Raw genomic sequence first — 22,436 nt, forward strand, 5'->3', positions numbered from 1 at the left:
CAGGTCTTGAAGGCAAAACCCACGTATTCCTTCCCTCCATCCTTAATCCTGAGGTGGCTCGACTGGTGGGCAGCTTGCTTTTATGCGGCGTGGCCTTCTTGCTTAACTTTTTAAGCCGCTCCTTCACAGAACTTTTCTCTTCTGTGGTCGTAACCAGAATGACAGGAGACGGTCCTGGAAGTTTTTCTTTGCTGGAGTTGGGTAGACTCCGAGGTCTGGTTACAGGTGGGAAAGGCATCTTGGAGATGTAGAGGAACAAGTAGGACAGAAATTCAGTCTTGGAGGTGCAGTGCGGCAGGAAGGGGATGTGATCTTTGGCATGATCAAGACAGCTATTTGTTTTCAGAGTTCCGAACATCCACTTCTTTCTTCAGACGCAGTCACTCTGGAAATGGCACGCGGGAATGGTTTGGCTCTTTATAGGATGCCGGGGCTTTAAAGGGGCTTGGCTGAGGAACGATGTGTGAATCCTCTGGCCTAGGTAAGCCTGACACGTGGAGATTAAGGGTTGCATAATGAACAGTGATGCAAACCACCGTAGAGAAAGTTTACATCCTTGCTTACCTGTGGGATTGCAAAGGTAGTTGTGTATACGAGACTAGGCTAAGATATCTTACAGATTTAACATGGGTTAAATTCGACTCAGCAGATTTGGTGGTCAAAAGTGTTAGTTGGAAATGTAGTTCCATTGCACAGGTGTCAAATTCCTGCTGGGCTGCTGCTCTGCACAGTTTCTGCACACCCTAATCAAACACAGCTGATCCTCATAATTGAGATGTTCAATAGAATCTTGAACACCTTGATTAGGTGGAATAGCTGTGTTTGATTAGGGTTGAATCAAAACTGCAGAGCTGCGGTCCTCCAGGAACTGATTTTGACACCTGTGTTCCAAAGCATCAGTCTGTTTATAATTGACTAAAGGGTATTTGTTGTTGAGTGTACACTGAAGTTTTATATTTTATGGTAGTCCGTTTCAGTGCCAGTCAAGTATCTGATCAACACGTGTCTAATCGTTTTCCCAATTAAAGGATCTACTGGACCTAATCTTTTTAAGAAGGTCACGTTATCTCTTTCACACACAGTCTGTAAGTTTTCATTTACTTCTGGCAGGAGGTAATCATTCACAACCTAAATATAACAGCTCATTACTGAGGTTAGGCCAAGACCTAAAAACTTCTGTCAGGGAGGAGAGACATTTGACATCATTTGATTAGTTTTTATTAGACCTTAATTTTTTTTAATGCATCTTCTCTTTATTTCTGTCAACCACACTAAAACTGCATTTTAGTCACTTGCATGTTGTTGTATAGACTCTAACAGTGTAGCTGTACTTTACCCTGAGAGCTTTCAGTTTTAAAGATATTAAGAGTTTAGTGAGACTGTTCTTAAAGGTTCCATGTAATTAAAATACGTTTTTTTCATATATGTTAGTATCAGTATTCTTAATTTTTAGGATACCTATAAGCTAGTGCACTGAAAAAAAAATTATTCAAAGATGATTCCTTGGATTTACTCAATTTCTTTATGTTAAGAGGTGGTAAACAATTTATTTGGGCTGAATTTAAACAAACAAATTAAGTTGAACATTACTAAACTTAATTTGTTTGTTTAAATTCAACACAAACAAATTGTTTGCAACAGTTCTGCATGCAACACTTTTTTCAGTGTGTGCACCAAAACAGTGACAATTTAAGATTCAAAGATATAAAGCTGATATAAACATGTGAAGCTTGTAGTTTGTCACTTCAGCCTAAATGGATCAACGGTTTTAATCACGTCACCTCATACTTCAGTTCTCATCAAATCATGACCAATCAAATGCTCTCTAGTATCTGACATGCCCCACCCCCTTATTTTGCCGTGCTCGAGATCAATCACTTACTGGCAGAGCGATGATAAAACAAAATGCTATTGGCTGTTATTTTAAAAAGGGAGGAGCTACTCAAACATTGAATAAAAATGCATATTATAAGCACTTCACAGGACCTTTAAGTGTGAAACAATAAGAAACACCTGGGCTAGCTAATCAAGCTCTTACTAGGCTTTCTAGAAACATCCATGCAGGTGTAAGGCAAGTTGGAGCTGAAATCTGCAGGACACCTGCCCTCCAGGTCTGAGTTTGGACACCCCTGGTGTAGGTCATGGGTCTCAAACTCCAACCTTAATGAAACAAGTAATCGAGTAGTTCCAAAATGTCTCGAATATCTTGATTAGTTGCATCAACTGTGTTTGATTAAGGTTGAAGCTAAGTTGTGCAGAGCTCAGAAATTGGCCCTCAGGAGCAGCTCTCCGGGAATTGAGTTTTAGACCCATGGTGTAGATGCCAGCATATTGCCCAAGTAGTTTTCGGACATCTTTTAAAGACTGCTTTTAATGCTGCATTTTTTGAGGGGACAATGTGTTTAACTGATCCTGATTAACATCCGTTTGTCATTTAAATGCAATGGCTTTCTTCGTGAGGGGGTTTGGGGTCACCACAGCATTGTTTCCCGATACGCTGTTATGTTATGACAGCTGTTAAAGGGATAAATTAGCCAAAAATTACAGTTGTCATCATTTACTCTCCCTTTAAAGTTTCTTTCTTCTGTTGAATACAAATAAAACCTGTAACCACTGACTTCCACATTTTTTATTTTTCCTACTATAGAAGTCAATGGTTACAGGTTTCCAGATGTATTTAAAATATCTTCTTAGGTGTTTAACAGAAGGAAGGATTTGAATCATTTAAGGGTGAGTAAATATTTATTTTGGGTGAACTATCCCTTTACAGAAAGAGAAACAAGTCTCTGTTAGCAGACATGAGGAAAAGTACAACTTTTCCTGACAGGATCTTTCAGCGTTGTTGACTAGTGTGGCCTGCTGTATATTCTGATATTAGTATTTTTTGCAAGACCTACATGTTGCAAATATTTTCAGAATACACATTTCCTCTCTGCTCTCTTTGAAATCACAGGTCAGAATAGTTACTAGCAAAGGGATTTAGTTTGTACACAGTTGTGTGGGTTAATCAGGCATGATTAGCCTAAGCAACAAAGACAGTGAGTGCTGAGTCTGTGCCAAGGATATTTTTGTAAATGAAAACGAAGATGTATATTTATATATAAAACAAATCCACTAAATCGAACAAAACCACTAACATAACCAAATGTAAAACTAGTATCAAAATAAAAACATTTTAAAAAGCAAAACTATAATAAGCTCGGTCTGTGCCTAAACATATAGGGAACAGTTTCCTCTTAAATGTCATTTTAAACAAAACGTCGTCAGCATTCTCCAAATGATGGAGATAACAGTCTAATCAGACCTGCAAGTTGTTTTTATGAGGTATGAGGTGGTGTAGAAGCTTAGCCTCGGACAGCACTTTGGAGCAGTGGCTCCCTCTTGTGGACATGAGTGATGTGTGCAATTCATTCTTTCAACATTAGACGGAAGAATATCACATTGTGAACAGCAACAGTGGCTGACCAACCATACAGTGACCAATGCATCTTATTTTGGAGAACTTAAGTTGTAAATATTGAAACAACCTGCTGCACTCAAGATTGCTCAAACTGGAAACATCTATACAAAGTCGACTTAGTGTTGTACTTTTTGTAAGTGCTTTACTGTCAATATTTTCATTTCTGTGTAATACAACTTTCAGTTATTATTAAAGTGACACATTTACATTTCAAACAAATTAACAGCAAACACCACATTAGAGTTCCTCTTTCTGTGCAGCTTTCTGGTCTTCTAGATATTTCTTTCTCCGCTGCTCCTCCTGCAACACACACACACACACACAGAGGACTGTGAGTCTGCACAGTGATAATGTATGTATTATATAATCTAATGGGAGATACCTTGGCTTTCTCTGTCTTGGCTTTTTCAATTTCTATTTTCATGAATGTTACTATAGGCTTCAGCTTCCTCTTGCCAGAATAGGGTATCACCTGGAAAATAGGTTTAGTATGATTATTTCAAAATACAACACAATTTATTAACCTTTGTGTCAAAAAAACAAAAACAAAAAAACAGCCTTTCTGCAAGGTCTCAAAAAGTCTTAAGATGTCTTAAATCTCAAAATCTAATTGTTAGGGCCTTACAAAGTCTTACATTTACTGAAATATTGTGTTGTAGGTCTTTAATCTTCTTTAAACAGGTCTTAATTTTCCTTTGTTTAAGTATTGCTACCAAATTTGGCCAAAACCCAAACAATCACCAACAATCATCTCAATAAAACTTTAACTTTTTAATTTAAAAAAGTAATTTTTAACTTTATTTATCATAATGATTTAATTTTTTTTCCTTACAATAATATTTGTTTAAAGGTTCTCTATGTATTTTCTGCTGAGGACGCTGACCTGGACAGATTGCTGTGCATATATTTAGTTTATTTTAAAACGTTTAAAACATTTGTTCATTTTTATTTTATTTTAAAGGAAGTTTATGGTGTAAAAAAAGTGTATGGATGCAACTAGAGCTTGCTTGTTTTTACACAATGTTTAAAATATTTTGCTAAAAAATTTAAATGTAAAATATTTAAATTGTTTATTATTAAAGTATTATTGTATTATTTAATAATATATATTTTGTTTGATAGGGCAAATAAAAATATTTTCCATCTGGGCCATTTGAAAAATGCTTAAGCCGTTAACCCTTAATGGGTCTAAAATTCCATTCATAATGGTCTTAAAAAGTCTTAAATTTAACTTGGTGAAACCTGCAGAAACCCTGAATAAAATCACTTTAAAGTGGACAAAAAGGTCTGTCACAAAACATCATAAAAAATATATTATAATCTTTATTTCAACTTTAACTGACACAATTTTTTTCTCCAGCATCGGTTCTAATTATAATTATTATATATTTTTTTATTTTAAATATATACTTTATTGCACAGACAGGTCAAATATAAAACACACAACAGAAAAACAACACTTCAAACTAGAACTATCGAACATTACGTACAAACACACACACACACACACACACACACACACACACACAAACAAACCGCTCGGTAGAAATGACAAATCTATACAGACCCTTTTAAATGTATAAAAAATAAACAAATGAAATTAAATATAAAAGTATATAGTCCATAAATATAAGGGGGGAAAAAGAGAGAGGAAATGACACAATCTACATTGTAAAAAGCGCTATATAAATAAACATGAATTTAATTGAAATAAAGAATAAAGACAAGTTTACCCCTGACAAACTCAGTCAGAATCTAATGAGGTCAAAAAAAGTTTGAATGGGGGTCCAAGTTTGATAGAATTTGTCAGTAGAGCCCTGAATGAAATCCTTCACCTTTTCTAGAAAAAGAAATCACGTAAGATCTATTAACCTGCTATTGAAAGGGGAAGGTGTTGGACACTTCCAAAGAAGCAAAATGTATCTTCTCGCAACCGGTAAAGCAAATGCAATAACCTCAGATTGTTGTTTTGAGAGAAGAGATGTTAATTCTAATTCTAATTATTAAACATTCATTACTTTATTTTAATGCTTTAAATGCTGGTTTGTTTATAAAATGTCAGTTTAATATGCAGCAGGTGCTCACTGTCAGTGGCCGCAATCCTCTGTTAGGAAATGTTTTTTAAGATATGAAATGACTCAAGCATCACATATTTAAAGGTTTGTCAGTGAAAACCCCTCTTAACTCAAGCTATGTCTAAAATCTACCAGACCAACAACAAAAAAATCTACTTTTGTGAGGTGAAAACAAAAACAGTGTTCAGAATCTTCTGCACTTCATCAAAATCAAGCGCACTCTGTACAACAACAAATAATAGATGTAAAAGTGCAATCAAGTGTAATGTCTAAATGTATTTAATGAGGCTGAATTATTAAATTTTCAATACATGCCTAAGCCAACATGTCTGCAGTTGTTATGAGGCAAAATTATATATAAAAAAAACTGAAAATTAAGCACAAATAATAACACAACAACATGGCTGGCAATCATCATCACTGTTTTCACATTGAAATAGTATTCTGAATATGATGATGATATTTTTCTAACAAAAGCAGACTACTTACTCTCTCTGAATAAAGCGCTGGAAATAATTTGATGGATGGATATTTCTCTCCCAGATGAAGGTGTATGTCATTGGCAGTAATGTCAATTTTGGCGACGACGACACCTTGAATTTGACTGAAGTGATCAGCAAGCTCCTCCCACAGTGGAAACAGAGCACGACATTCACTGTTCCATGGTGCGTCTATTGAAATAATGAGCATACAGAGATTTCTACATACAGTTGAAGTCACAATTATTAAGCATCGACCTGTAAATTTATTTTTTAATTCTTTTAAGTTTTTTACCTAACTTTTATTAAATATTGAAATTAATTTATGTTGACAGTAGATAATGTTTTACTAGATATTTTTTAAGATACTAGTATTCAGCTTAAAGTGACATTTAAAGGCTTAACTAGGTTAAATAGGCAAGTTAGGCTAATTAGGCAAGTCATTGTATAGCGATTAAAAATATAGCTTAATGGAGCTAATAATATTGACCTTAAAATGTTTAAAAAAAAATGTGAACTGCTTTTATTCTAACCGAAATACAACAATTAAGACTTTCTTCAGAAGAAAAAATATAGGAAATACTGTAAAAAAATCCTTGCTCTGTTAAACATCATTTTGGAAATATTTAAAAACACAGTAGGGCTAATCATTTTGACTTCATTTGTATGATCAAAACGCACAGTTACAGCTCTTTACTCGTATCGTGTACCTACAAGCTAACTGAAGGAAAACAATACTGTTATATACATCAAGATGGAGCTTAATGTACCTACAGAACAACACAATCACGTTGTTGTTATGATTGAAGGCCACTTTTTCAAAGTTCATCCCAACCAGTTCTTTAACTGGCTGCGTGTCCCAGTTTGCAGGAACTGGTTCACTTTGCATCTTAGGCTGTAACACACAAAAAGAGAGACTGTGTCAAGCATTATTAGAAAGTTAAGCTTTATTGTCATTGTGTGGAACAAAAATGTCGTGTCTTGCAGGACCACAGTGCCACAAAAATAAACAATCATAAATATGAAAACAACACTGCAAATTAGAGCTATGAACAAAAGGAGAAAAGAAATCCAGAAAAATCACATTTTAGGATTATTTATTATGGTGAAAAAAGTATTTGGTCAATAACAAAATTTTGTCTTAATACTTTGTTATATACCCTTTGTTGGCAACTTGTCGTGTTTAGAGGAGAGAGAATGCTGAGTTGCATCCAAAGAACACAATACTCACTGCAAATAAAGCATGGGGATGAAAACATCATGCTTTGGGGCTGTTTTTCTGCAAAGGGAACAGGAGCCTCATGTACAAAGACTTGCGTTGAAATCATACTAAAACATGTGCGTACGCAGTAAAAATTCAGATGTATAATACAGTGTGTACGCCGAATTACACGTATATTCTCTTTGCACTGAGCGCAACATGCACGAGCGCAAAACCCCTCCCTGCCTCCTCCCCCGTATGAATATGCTAATGACTCTACTTTGGCAACACCCAAGGAAAAAGCCATGGCAAAAGCAAGCAAAAAGAGAAACTTTAAACAGAATGTGAATAGGAGGTGCTGCTTTTGGAGGTAGACCGAAAAAAAACGGGTGTTATTTGCAAGTTTGTTCTCCGGAATTGATAACAAAAGAAGAGAATAGAGTGGGAGAGTTTAGCTGACGCGGGTAACACAGTTGGGTCTAAACATCGCACTGAGTGGATTAAAAAAAGAAATAGTGTGATGTAAAGGTGTGAAAATTTGTAGTGTCCTTGACAGCGTGAGTGGCGTAGCTCGTTAAACGTATGGCAACATGTTTTGACATGTCAAGCATGAACTCGCTTCGAATCCAGCGTCTGATGAACTCATTCTTCTTTTTCCCCCGCTACATATCAGATTCATCACGAGGAAGACAAGTAAGAATCATTAATAAGTGTGTGCATCATATATTATTTGCACGTTTATTGAATGGAAATGTTTCTGATTCACGTATGCAAATTCATCTTCAGATGGCGCCTTTATAGAAATGGGTGTGCAGTAGATCGCTCTGATTACATTGGGCAAACCGGAGACCGCTGCAAGTTGCACTTTAATGTTTGGCTGGTCAACTGCATGGTATGGAAACCTTGTATAACCGCTAGACATGCGGACGAACCGCAAAGACACTTTGTTTGTAGTGTGCAATTAATCACAACTGCCTCTAGGAATCGCCAATGGAAATAAAACAAACACACACAAGAAATGTGCGTATGCCTGGCATGAAGTTGGCGTGGACCAGCGCACATTCCCACGTTTATTTCATCGTTAGTAAATATAAGCGTGAGCGTGAAATCTGGCGTACGCAGCGTTAATACATGAGGGCCCAGGACAACTGATCTGTGTAAAGGAAAGATCGAATGGGGCCATGTATTTGAGATTTTGAGTGAAAACCTTCTTCCATCAGCAAGGGCATTGCAGATGAAACATGGCTGGGTCTTTCAACATGACAATGATCCCAAACACACTGCCCGAGCAATGAAGAAGTGGTTTCGTAAGAAGCATTACAAGGTCCCGGAGAAGCCAAGCCAGTCTCCAGGTCTCAACCCCGCAGAAAATCTTAGGAGGGAGTTGAAAGTCGATGTTGCCCAACGACATCTTCAAAACATCACTACTCTAGAGGGCCAAAATACCAGCAACAGTGTGTGAAAACCTTTTATACTCATAAAGAGTTCAAACAGATGTCATTAATACAGGAGGACAGAGGAGCCTCTTAAAGAAGTTGCAGGTCTGTGAGAGCCAGAAATTCTGCTTGTTATTGACCAAATACTTATTTTACCAATTATTTCATCACAAATCCTACAATGGGATTTTCTGGATTTGTTTTCTTATTTTGTCTCTCATTGTTGAGATATGTCTATGATGAAAACTACAGCTCTCTCTCATCTTTTTAAGTGGGAGAACTTGCACAATTGGTGACTGACTAAATACTTTTTTGCCCCACTGTACATAACATACTGGAGCAGTAATCTAACTATAGACCATTTCAGTGTGATCATGTCATTGGCCCATAAACATTTCCTGTTTGTTATCAAACTATTTTATTTACTGTAATAAGAAGCAATTCAGTATTAATGTTAAAACAGCTATCACAACATTATCAATATGTGGCTCTTTTTGCATTATCGGAAGCTAGAGAAATGAAAATTGTAAAATAGAAAATATGTTGTGACCATTGTTTTTGTTTACATCCCCCAAAGTGGTCTATAGTAACTACTAACTATATATACACAAGTGCTTTTACATAAGGCAGAACAAAGCAAAAGGTTTTTAAGGTAAACACTGTTTTTCTTATTGAGTCCTTGTAAGATGGAGCAAGTTAAGAGTCCGGTGCCTTAAGAGAGAAGAGTGTTTCTACAGGTGGTTTGTCAAACCCACTCACCTGTGTGAAGCACACTCAGAAGTGCTTAATGTTTTTTTTTTTTGTTGTGTTTTATACATTTAATATACATTTGTATACAAATGCTCAATAACATAAATATCTAATAATGGATGTGCACCCAACGGTGTGGAAACTGCATTTTCATGTCGGAAACAACCAAAGACAGCTCAGGAATGTTTCCGGTGTCTTGTTAAATCTACTCTCAGAAGGTAAAAGGAGGACCCAACCTCTTACAAGCCAGATAAAGTGTTTATTAGGTGATGAAAGTATACTCACCTTAACTTTCCCATCCAGATAATTGAGACAGAACTCCATCAGAGTGTGTGTGTCAAACTGATCAGATGGCAGCTGGTATTGAAGGTTGTTGGATAAATTGACCATACGGACCTGAGGAGCCTCCTCTGACCTCACATGGAAATACTCCATCATACGGCCATTGCGTAGCTCACTCACATCGATCAGCACAAACAGAACCTAAAGAGAGAGATTCCAGTCACTATCTGCCTTGGTTTTGACTTATTAGTGAAGGTCCTGAAATATCATTAAAAACATCCTCATTAGGGAAAAAATAACATTATTTATTTAACCCTTGATTGGCCCACAGTGTCAGGGCGACCATGATGGATGTTTCCTATTTTTAAAAATATGTTTCCTTCATCTCAGGGACATAACACTCTCCAGCTTGTCCTAACCAAATAAAAAAAAAAAAAAAAAAAACTAGACTTGGTTGTTTTAAAGGAGTGTAAAAAATCACTATTTAGGTTTCTTGGAAAATGAATGGGAGAAGTGACAGAGAACATTATTATATAAATTGGCAAAAAATTAATAAATCTGGAAAATGTACATAATAAATGGTCTAATACTAAAGCACAAAATCAACATGGAGTGTGTCTAGGCATGGGCCGGCATAAGATTCTGACGGTATGATAACCTTGGATAAAAAAAATCACGCTTTCACGGTATTGTGCTCACTGCTCTAAAATCTGTTCTTTTTAAATGTCTGGGTAAAAAAACAAAACAAAAAAATCCCCTTTGAAAACAGTATATTTAATTTAGAGAAAGATTTAGAATATTTTGGAGCAGTAAACATGTCAGGCTAAATAATTCAAACAAATCATTGACTTCTGCTGTCTTAATTAGTTTCAAAAACACAGATTTCTTTACAAGTTAAAACAGCATGTTTGGAGATTTTTTCTGCTGAAGATACTGCTGTCCTAAAAAAAAGATATATATATATATAGAAATAAAAAATGTTACACATGGCTTAGGAACGGTATTACAGAAAATTTTGGCGGTTTTAAAACCTTGATTTTTCCAAACTGCGGTATACATTGAAAATGGTTATCGCTCCATGCCTAGTGTCAAACACACACACGTATAATCTTTTTTTTTACCTTTTGGGAAATTAATTATGTAATAAATTATATAATAAATAATGAAAATCCTGAAGCATACATTCAGTTTTAATTACCAAAAATAATATGTATGTTTAGTTTACTAAGGCTGCATTTACACTGCAGATCTTTTTTAATGACTGGCTTACAACATCTTTAATCTAATTGTCTGTATTCACACTGCACATGGCAAAGGCGCAATCAGCAGGACAAAAAAAAAAAAGCGCGGGCACTGACTGACAGCTGATAATAAAAGCGCAATCTTTTCTCTTTCCTGTATTTAATCTGTTCGCAGTGTTTCGTTTTATAAAAATTCTTTTGACAGGTTGTTTTACTATAGTTTATGACAGAAAAGTTCTCATTTGGCCATCTTCTTTTAATTTAGGCCTCTTTAAACCAGCAGGCATTTTCCATGATCTGATTTATGCATGTGATATTTGCAATAGTTTTATATTAGTTTATATTGGTTACGTGGTGGATATTGCACTTTCTCGCTCTCGTTACATGCATAAAAACTTGTGCTGCATGACAATATAAAAAGCTTTTCTAGTCCTCGTGTCTGAGATTTAAGGTTAGGAATTCTGATTTGAAATGAAAGCATTGACAGGTGAAAATCTGATCTACCTGCTTACACTGCAGACACGAGGACACAGATCCGATTCATATCGGATAAATTTTCCCATATGAACAAAGCCTGAATCTGATTTCAGATCCATGTGATTTTTCCTGCTTGCATGTACATGGGCTATATCCCATCTGTGCCACATGGGAGAAAAAAAAAATCGGAATTGAGTCACTTGAACCATACAGTGTACATGCAGCCTGTGTTAAATAAACATTTACAAGAAACCCATTTTTGTATATATTATTTGTAATTTCAGATACAAAAAAAAATATTTTTGTCTCTCCATGTTCTGGTTCTGTTACATTGGCTATAAAACATCTTTCAGCACTGACAGAAAAAGCATGCGTCTTGCTCCAAGTGATTTTACTTTTGCTGTTATTATTTTGCTCATTCATTTGTACTAAATATTTAGGATGCACTAAACGTTATTCATTATTTGTTAACTCTGTTATGCTGATATTTCAGTGAATTTCTCAATCACATTTTCAAAACAATAGTCTAGACATGCCATGTGCTGTCTGCTTTGAGGTTTGCATATTGAGTTTCTCACTATCAAAATAGTGAGAAACTCTGTTTAAAGTGTCTAATGTTGATGTCTAAATGTAAGACATCAACATTATCATTTCATATCTAAATGATACTGACCTTCCCTCTGAATCTTTCCGCCGTGGTTTTATAAGCGTTATAGATCTCCTCAAATCCTCCTTCAGTCTTACTAATAAACAGAAGCAAATGATTCAGTATCACCGAGTTCAGGATCTTAGATGCTGTCTGTGAGGAAGAACAAAAACAAAAGAAAGCAGCTTGTTCATTTTGCCATTACATGTCAAATTACCAACTAAATACAAAATTACCACGCCATTGTACTCGGTCACAAGTTCCATCTCATACAGTCTGATAAAATGAACGAGGTCTGTCTTCACCGTGCTGCTCTCCATCTCAAACTGCTGGTCAAGTTTAGACTAAGGAAAGCAATATGAATGAATGAGACACAATTCAATAATATACTGTCCACATAAAGCACCTCACTGTTTTCTGGTACATTACGGTCCCGTGAAGTGCTTTGAAATGTGCATTTTTATTCCTTGTTTGACAATCTTAACTGAAACATGAAGAGGTGTGGCATAAAGTAGCTCCTCCTCTTTAAAAAACAAAACTGCCAATAGAGTTTTGTTTCATCACCGCTCTGCCAGTGAGAGAGATTGAGCTCAAGCGCATTAAATGTGAAGCAGCTTGAAGGGGGTGGGGCATGTCAGATTGACAAAGCATTTGATTGGTCATGATTTGATCAAAATGAAATATGAGCTGACGTGAATAAAATCGCTGCTCCACTTAGGCTGAAGTGACAAACTACAAGCTTTACATGTTTATATCACTTTCATATTTTTTTAAACATGAATGTTGTCACTGTGTTGATGCACAATAGCTTATAGATATTCTAAAAACTAAGAATACTGAATTCAAAAATACTAAAATCTAAAAATTATTTCATGGGACCTTTAAAGAGAGCTGACCTTTCTGATGAGGAGAACAGAGTCTCTGCTGATCTCAAACTTGCTGAAAACTTCATGATGTCTCGTTACTCCAAACGGCAGATCGGCAACGTCTGCTGCAGTTTCGTAAAACACTTTCACTGCGCCTTCCTCAAGATCCTGTGACGCAGAAACACTGATGAACTTTGTTAGAAGCAGTACAAAAAACATATTTAGTTATGGGCTATAATAAGTCATTAGTAGGCTCACACGGAATCAGCGTGCGCAGAAATGCGCAGATTTCCACAGATTTTGGCCTATCATTGAGTCCATTTATTTACCATCATATTATTTTCTTGTGTAAATGTGTGTAAACTTATATTTATTCATTTTTAAATTAATTTCCATAAAATTATTGACTAATATGAAATTGTTCATTGTATTTATTTACAATACACTTTGTATTTAATATTTTCTGTCTTGTTGTAGATATATTATATGAAACTACTTGCTTTGTTTACCAAATAAGTGGCTCTAATTAGATATGCATTGTAAACATAAATAAAAGGTAAAAAGGTATTATTTGGATTATTTCATCAGTTAAGTTCTTAGTTTTGATACTTTCAAAATCATTCCTCATTTTTTACATAATTTTCCGCAGCGATAGCAAAAAATGTCTGCAGATTCTGCATAGCCCTGATCATCAGCCCTTTGTTTTGAACTCACCACACCTTAGTAAAGATATTTTGAGGTTTTAAAAGGTTTTAGTTTTAGATTGATTCATAAAAGAATCAGATTGTCAAAATATGCATAAAGATATTGTCATAATTTAATTTAATATAATATAATTCATGAATAGAGCTCAAATTCCAGTACAGCTTACACATGTTGATATGTTGTGTACATTTGCTGATTTTACCCCTACTAGTTTTTTTCGGATGGTTTGCTCCGCCTTTACTGGATTGTTTTAAGTTATATTACGAGATACGAAAGTCAAAGAAAGGAGGGTGCAACAGTTTTTTGACCGCAATTTATTGTTATACTGCATGAGAATTCATAAACATTATAATTGGAACGAAACCCGAGTCAATCTAGTGCCTGACTGATTTCCTGAAAATTCTGATAGTACAGATGTTTTAAACTGGCTCTTTCGAAACAATTCACATACCATTAGTAAAGACTTACAAATTCTTTAAAACATCTTTAGTTTTGACTGATCAACCCTTTATTTAAATTTGATTTAACTTTCTTTAAATTTTTATAAAATTTGCCAACTATTTGTTAAGTCAATTTAATGTACTAAACATCATGTTATGGCTGATTCCTCAATGAGTCATTTATTACAACTGATTGATTTGATACATTTTCATAAATTTAGCGAGTCACTTGTAAAGTAATTTTAATACGCTAAAATATCTTTTACTTCTGATTCATAAAGGATTCAGTTATAGATTTTATAGAACTTTTCATCAGTATCACAAAACATACAACTAAACCATGAATAAAATGTTTCATTTAAAGTTTTTGAGTTTTAAAAATAATATGGTGAAATTAATAAAAAAATAATTAGCACAAGTATTTAACAATGTTTTTTTTTTTTTTTTTTACGATTATCCATTTTCCTGACAAAAACTAAACAATAAACTATAGGACATATGTAAACTCCTATGAGAGATGACTCAAATTATTCTGATTATTCTATTGTGTGCTACTAAATAAAATAACAAAACAGATGAACTAAAACAAGTTCCCAGTTAACCTTAAATAATCCAAGCACCACAAGTTCCTCTCTGCGCAAGAAGTTCTCCAGCTGTGTGACATTACTGATGATGTCAGCACTCGGCCCTGCTCTTCTTTTAAGCCACGTCAGGATGGAGGCGGAGCTTTTAAGAACTGGGGGAGGAGTTACACAAAAACAATAATAATAATAATAATGCATTTTATTTAAAGGCGCCTTACATGACACTCAAGGTCACCGTACAGGACAGCTGGAACAATCAGTTCAAATAAAAACACAATAAAAGTCAATAGAATACAATACAAACTTTAAAAATGCAGTCGGGTTAAAGAGAGTAAGCTGTTCTAAACAGATGTGTTTTGAGTTTGAATTTAAATTGAGAAAGAGAGTCTAAATTACAGAGCTCAGCAGGGAGTGAATTCCAAAACTGAGGAGCAGAGTGGCTAAAAGATCTGCTCCCCATGGTGACAAGGCGGACAGAGGGAACAGTGAGGTGAATGGAAGAAGAAGACCTGAGTGTTCGAGAAGGTGTGGCGATATGAACAAGATTAGCAAGGTATGGAGGAGCGAGATTGTGGATGGCTTTAAAAGTGAGAAGAAGTATTTTATAATTAATTCTAAAAAAGATGGGAAGCCAGTGAAGCTGTTGTAGAGTGGGTGTGATGTGACAGATAGAGGGAGTTTTTGCGATAATACGGGCTGCAGAGTTTTGTACCAGTTGTAATTCATGAAGAGTTTTTAAAAAATAATGCATGCTCGTATTCACAACAAGTATTTTTTTGTCTAATAAATAAGATATTTCAATCTCACCAGGACAGTACACTGGGTTATTCTTGTCTCCAGACAGGTAGAGTCGTATTGATGGTAGTGTTGTGATGTTCAGGGATTCAGCAAGCTCTTTTTCCTTCTTTACATCCACTCCTCCGAGCTTTACATCAGAATCTGCTTCCTTCAGAGCTCCGGCTGCCTCTCTAAACTCCAGGATCGAGCCCAGAGACTGGCCAGACAGAGGAGCATCTACAGCAGGTTAAGAAATTAACAGCATCAAAGAGTCTTACTGAGATAATTGCTCATGTTTTATCATGATATTGACTTAAGCTTGAAATAAAAGTTACTTTAACAGGGGTAGCCTTTAAAGAAGACTCCATATTTTTGTGTATTTATACAGAAACGTTCAGAGAAACCAAATGTTTATAAGCAATTAAGTCAAAAAGGAGCTTTACCATGAGATTTAATTAGTAGGGAATCAGTAGTATAATTGCAGATAATTTGACATTGCAGCCTGCCATTATCAATGTATTCAAACAAACATCTATACATGAAAAGGGCTCTGGAATCAATCATGTGAAGCTTAGTTTGTTAATTTATTAGTTCATTCATTCATTTTCCTTCAGCTTAGTTCCTTATTCAGTGGAATGAACCGCCAACTATTCCAGCATATGTTTTACAGAGCGGATAACCTTTCATCCAGTCCTGGGATTTAGTTTGTTAATTCATTTTTTATATAGTAGTTACATAGTTTTTATAAGAAGTTTTTGTTTTAACTTTAGTTTAGCTAGCTAATTTTATGAAACGGAGTCTTAATGTAAAGTGTTAATGAACTATATCAGGGGTGCCCAAACTCTGTCCTGGAGGGCCCGTGTCCTGCAAGGTTTAGTTTCAACCCCAATCCAACACAACTGGGCTAACTAATCAAGCTCTTACTAGCCTTTCTAGAAACATCCTTGCAGGTGTGTGCTATAATAACCCTGCTTAAAAAAAACAGCATATGCTAGTATGCTACTCTTGCTGGTTTCAAAGCTGGTTTTGCTGATCTCGATGCTGGTCTTACTAGTCCAGCACTGAGGCCAGCAAAACCAGCATTAAAAGCAGCATCAAAACATTCCTTACCAGCATATGCTGTTTTTTTTACAGCAGGGAACACCACTATAAAATACTACAGAGCAATTCCATGCAAATGTCAATTTTGCCATGAAAAAAATTACATTTTTACCAAAATAGCGAAACCCTTACACATAAAATTTAGAAATGAAGTATTTTACAGTAGGCTACTCAAAAATGTCTCTGTCAATGTTTTCAAACTATTATATTTGATTTAGCAAAGTCACACAAGTGGCAATTTCACATCTATAACAAAGCTTTTTCCTCATAAATGCAAAAATGGCAAATAAAATAAAATTAACAATGTTTGTTCTATAGTAAGCCGACTCTTAACTTTTTGATAAGCTTTATTTTCGTTTGGGTTGTGCAGTTTAATTTTCAGAATTTAATTCACAAACTTTATTGTCACACCCATAATGCATGTTAATTTTCCTCATTCATTCATTTTCTTGTCGACTTAGTCCCTTTATTATTCTGGGGTCGCCACAGCGGAATGAACCGGCAACTTATCCAGCACGTTTTTACGCAGCGGATGCCCTTCCAGCCGCAACCAATCCATGGGAAATAATTTTCCTCATTTAAAATATAAAACATTTTCACAGATCGATATTTTTCTGATCCCAGAACTCTGTGGTAAGTAGTTTTGCAAAATATAAACAACTGATTCAATATAATGTTAACGTATACTTTCTATGGGAATTCATATTTTGAGTTTTTACTGCAAACGTCACATCCATAACGTTGGAATTGCATTACAATCAGAATATCCTTAAAATGCATAGTGAAGATTAATGATAATTATTCACAACATTTTGAACTGTCCTCGATAGTGTTCATTATCGTTCAAATACGTTCATTAGATATCATGTTCATTATTGTTTGTTTTAACTTTACCACTTGTGTGCAGCATACACTGTAGAAAAAAGCTGCAAGTTTCCTCTGCGCTATAAATTCTCACCATTAATTTTTTACAAGTCCCATGTGTGCCTTCTAGTCTTCTAATCTGTCTTCTTTACACACTTATGTGTCTTCATTAGTAAGTAAAAAGTCAATCAGCAGCAGATGTTTACATCCAAAGCAACACAATCCCTCTCTGTTTAAGTCATTTGCTCAAAGGCTCAGTGGTGATAACTCATCGTTCATTTCTTGAGGAGATCGAAAAAGAAACTTCCCAATTACAAGGCCTGAGATAACAGGCACCATCTTTCACGTGAAGTGCCTTCATTTAAAGAGATTATCTTTGAAATACATGATAGAAACTCTGGGAAACAAAACATGCAGTAAACTAAAGCTAGCGTTAATGTTTTTACTCCGAGTTGTTCGCCTCATTGTTTTATCACATAATGGAGCAGGATTTATGACAAGAGAGCCATAAAAACACACACATATACTCACAGAAGTGCACCAGGAGCTGCTCGTGTTGTTTAAGAGCTCGGTGGAAATTGCTTTTTGTCAGCACCAACACATCTTTGTCCTCGACGATTGAATTTGATTGACTCTCGGCCAGAGTTTGGTGTAAAAATAAACACACAATTAAACGCAACGTAACGTCCACCTTCATACTGCCTGCAGGAGCTGAAACTGACTGACCTTTGATTGCGTGAAGAGTAGCTAAAGGTGTGTGTGTGTGTGTGTGTGTCTACGTAATGATATCAGTGTGTACTTTGGCAAATGAATAGTTTACAGCCAATAATGAAAGAGCTGGAGAAGTCTGACGGCGACTTAAAACAGTATTTTTGTCCTTTGTGCACAAATCTCTGATCAGCGATATCTCCTTCATAGAAGGATTTTTTAAAGGGATAGTTCACACAAAATTGATAATTCTGTCATCGTTTACTTTTCATTGACCTCCAAATCTTCTTTCTGTGCACAAAAATATATAAACTCTGAGTAAATAGCCTATTTATTTTCTCCTGAGGTTGTCAATATTTACTGGTTTCCAACTCATTCATTCATTTTCCTTCGGCTTAGTGTCTTTATTCATCAGGGGTCACCACAATAGAATGAACTGCCCACTTATCCAGCATATGTTTTACACAGCGGATGCACTTCCAGCAGCAACCCAGTACCGAGAAACACCCATACTCTTACATTCACACACATACACTACAGCCAATTTTGTTTATTTAATTCACCTATGGTGCATGTCTTTGGATTGTGGGGGAAACCAGAACACCTGGAGAAAACCCACACAAACATTGGGAGAACATGCAAACTCCACACAGAAATGCCAGCTGACGCAGCTGGCATTTGAACCAGTGACCTTCTTGCTGTGAGGCGATGATGTTAACCACTGCACCATGATGCCCCTGGTTTTTAATATTCTTCAAAATTGAATTTATTATTTTAAATGTATTTGTTATCGTTCTATTTCAAATTTATGCACTTTTTTTTCTGGTCAGAGTAACTTCAAGGTCTAAGCACCTCCAAATTTACTGCAGACTTACACTAAATATTTTCAAGTTTTTAAAGTGATATTGAACAGAGCAAGGACATTTTCACAGTAATTCCTATTATAATTATCTCATATATATTTGTCATTCTTTTAGTTTGGCTGGAATCAAATCAGTTATATACTGTACATTTACAGTGCTCAGCATAATTGAGAATACTCCATTTTGAAAACAATTTTTTTATCCATTTCTCAGTAAAAATAGGCAATGTATTTTGGTGCATTTAAACAAAACAGATTTATTCAACAGATATATTTCTTAAAATAATGTTTTAGTCACCAAACATATTTAGAAATTAAAAGATAATGCAATTACACTCAAGCGAAATATTGCCAAAAAAAAATTACAACCAATTTTTTTGCTTCTCTTGATTTTTCCTACTTTTTTAAATTTGTATTTAATTTTTTTCTACAACATATAAGTTTGGGTGCACAAGTTTTTGGGCCGTTATCGTAAATTATTTTGTTAGATGAGCTCCAGATTTGGTTTTCGTACGAACTAATCTAATGTAAATGCACAAATATATTGTGCCGTTTTTAATGTAACAGCCATGTTAATAAAAGCTTTTTAACAAGTTTTTTTTTCCCCCAAGTGCCTTAGACTAATTATTTTGTTTTGCACACGTCAAAGAATCTCTTGATTCTGTGATTCCAAACTGATCCATTAATTACCCATAAGCTCCTTTAGCTCGTTTATAAAACTCTTAAATTGCAATTTAAGCTGAATCCTACTAAATAACAAAATAACTAGTAAGATTTTATGTACTGTCATCATGGCAAAATAAAAAAGTTATAAAATTGCTAATAAACTTCATGTTTAAAAATGTGAATAAGCCTTCTCTCCTTGATACAGCACTTGGGAAATATGTGAAAAAGAATTCACAGAACCGAGGGGTAATATTTTTGACTTCAGACAAACATCAGAATTTCCCCTCTAACAATAATATGTAGACCATAGAATGTTTTATGAAACTTTATTTTCCATATAATACCTTCAAATGTTTTTTTTTTCTTTCAAATAAATCATTTTTAGTATGTTCAAAAACAAAAGCAAGTGCATGTTCTCAACACATTTTGCAGCATTACTGAATTTGGCCACTGTACTTAAACAGCCCTGAGATCATTACACTGGCATCATGTTCATTACCCTGTCCAACAACAACTAAACAAATAAGGAAAAAGTGCAATCTCTGCCTATAGTACAACAGATTGGGACTTCATTTACTGCACTATTTTTTGTGCAGTGAACCCCTCCCCCCTATCATTTACTATTATTATAATAATTGGTTTCAATAAATAGGTTAGGACTCTTTAAAGTCAGATCATCCCCGAAAGTGAAGAATTTGCTTAATTAAGTGCATTACAAGTGCATTCGTTTGCACCGAGGTCACATGGCAGGTCATTTAATTTAATTAAATACTAGTTCATTAAATACCTTGAAAAACAACAACACAAAAAATACATTATAGCCCATTTGGGATCAGTGCATTTCCTCCTGTAAATAAACATTCGTTCTGATTCTAAAATGTAGGAATGAAATGTCTCCTTGTTCAGCTGTAATCTTTGTCCATGTCAAGTCACATCAGCTCAATCTTGATGAGTTTAGGAAAAGTGGCATTAGATAACAGCAGTCCATTTTCATTCATGTGGACATTAATGTAGTTTTCTCCGAGCGTTAAGACCGTCTTTGTGGATTTGGCTTCCATCTGTGTCAAGCAAAAAGGCATTATATTTCTCAAACAGATGTGATGGTTAAATTAAGCCAGAATTACATCAAACAATCAACATGAAATGACTCAATTTACTTCCATAGTTTAAGATTAATTTATGCTAAAACACAGGGCTTTATTTTGTTAAATGTATCATTTAAAAAAGAAAAGTCAAAATTTAAATAATTTTTTTATCTAATGTTTTTAAGTAAAATGGTTGAAATAATGTTCCATCATTCATCATTGAGTGTAACATAATTATTTAAAAATTAAACATATCTATATCATTACTTTTTAATGTATTGAGACAATTATAATAAATGTTTTTATGCTTTAAATTATTAAAATTGTCTTGCTTTATTCATGTCCTTCTATTATTGTAGCGCCACCTATGTGTATTAAGTTTAAGATAGCGCTTCAGGTTTGATAAACTAAATGTTTGATAAACTAAATAACAACAGAGATGTTAAAGTTAGGCACCTCTGATATGATTCTTTTATGATGTAATTCTCTGTTAAAATAAGCTAAATTAGAGTATAAATCTTCCCCAACTTTGATTACATTACCAGAAATGAACTCTGTAAATAATAAAACTCTTGGATAAATCAGAAAATATAATGCATTTAATTAGAATAGAAAAAGATTGGGGAAGAACCCAGTTCTAAGCAAAATACAAAAATTTGCAATATATGCAATAAATAAATAAAGTAAAAATAAAGTATAATAACCCAAATATAATTTTAAAAATTCTATTTATTTTTGAATTTTTATCATGTTTTTTAATTTCTTGTTCTACAAAGCTCTACGAAGCCTGAAAAGATTTCTTTTGACAAACAATATATTTATGATTATTAAAAAAATGGGGGAAAAAAAGAAGAGAGTCTTCTGAGACTTATGCTTGAAATAGATTTAGGGAAGAATTTGAATATCTATTATTATATATTATTTGATATATATTATATAATTATTATGCCAGCTGGTTGACAGGGATTGCTTCAAAACAGAGTATGTAATTTTATTGAAAACTATTAAGAATAACTTCAAAAATATGTCTTGATAGTATCTTAACTAAAATAACACTAGAATAAATATACACATATATACTTTATTAGGTACACCTGTCCAACTGCTTGTTAACGCAAAATTCTAATCACTCAATGCATTTAGTTAAGTGGCTTTGAATGTGGCATGGTTGTTGGTGTCAGACAGGCTGGTCTGAATATTTCAGAAACTGCTGATCTACTGGGATTTTCATGCACAACTATCTCTAGGGTTTACAGAGAATGCTCTGAAAAGGAGAAAATATCCAGTGAGCAGCAGTTCTGTGAGTGCAAATGCCTTGTTGATGCCAGAGGTCAGGAGAATGGCCGGACTGGTTGGAGCTGATAGAAAGGCAACAGTAACTCAACTAATAACTAGCTACAACTGAGGTATGCAGAAGAGCGTCTCTGAACACACAGCATGTCCAACCTTGAGGCGGATGGGCTACAGCAGCAGAACAAAAAATTGGACAATAGAAAATTGGAAAAACGTTGCCTCCTCTGAAAAGTCTAGATTTCTGCTGCCACATTTCTATGGTAGGGTCAGAATTTGACCTCAACAATATGAAAGCATGGATCCATCCTCCCTTGTATCAGCGGTTCAGGCTGGTGGTGGTGTAATGGTGTGGGAGATATTTTCTTGGCACAATTTGGGCCCATTAGTAGCAATTGAGCATCGTGTCAACAACAGCCTACCTGAGTATTGTTGCTGACC

The 22,436-nt window shown here is 34.9% G+C and overlaps 2 protein-coding genes across 11 annotated transcripts in view; both read right to left on the reverse strand.

The window, feature by feature from the left end:
* Positions 1-3,582: 3,582 nt before the first annotated feature.
* On the reverse strand, positions 3,583-18,145 carry zgc:136472. Of its 2 annotated transcripts, NM_001040241.1 has the most exon segments (11): positions 3,586-3,760; positions 3,843-3,932; positions 6,025-6,206; positions 6,789-6,909; positions 9,687-9,884; positions 12,075-12,200; positions 12,284-12,391; positions 12,944-13,081; positions 14,661-14,794; positions 15,450-15,656; positions 17,916-18,145. In NM_001040241.1, coding segments are annotated over 11 exon segments (1,533 nt in total). In that variant the 5' UTR covers positions 18,082-18,145; the 3' UTR covers positions 3,586-3,697.
* Positions 18,146-19,929: 1,784 nt separating this feature from the next.
* ubn1 (ubinuclein 1) overlaps positions 19,930-22,436 on the reverse strand; it is a 192,149-nt gene continuing 189,642 nt past the window's right edge. For all 9 annotated transcript variants that reach the window (NM_001446735.1, NM_001446732.1, NM_001446733.1 and 6 more), the window contains one exon: positions 19,930-20,678. In NM_001446735.1, coding sequence (NP_001433664.1) covers positions 20,626-20,678 — 53 coding nt within the window. In that variant the 3' untranslated portion in view covers positions 19,930-20,625. The remainder of the gene's footprint in view (positions 20,679-22,436) is intronic.

The sequence above is a fragment of the Danio rerio genome, chromosome 1, assembly GCF_052040795.2.
Source record: "Danio rerio strain M-AB ecotype USA chromosome 1, GRCz13ab, whole genome shotgun sequence".
NCBI classification, from domain to species: Eukaryota; Metazoa; Chordata; class Actinopteri; order Cypriniformes; family Danionidae; genus Danio; species Danio rerio.

Bases quoted from the DNA above. Each gene is read 5' to 3' on its own strand.
- zgc:136472 (XM_087236328.1), bottom strand. From the start codon at position 18,081: ATGAAGGTGGACGTTACGTTGCGTTTAATTGTGTGTTTATTTTTACAC. The intron at 14,795-15,449 runs GTGAGATTGAAA...CTCCTCCCCCAG, and splicing joins TAACCCAGTGTACTGTCCTG to TTCTTAAAAGCTCCGCCTCC. The intron at 6,910-9,686 runs GTGAGTATACTT...TGTGTGTTACAG, and splicing joins ATCTGGATGGGAAAGTTAAG to CCTAAGATGCAAAGTGAACC.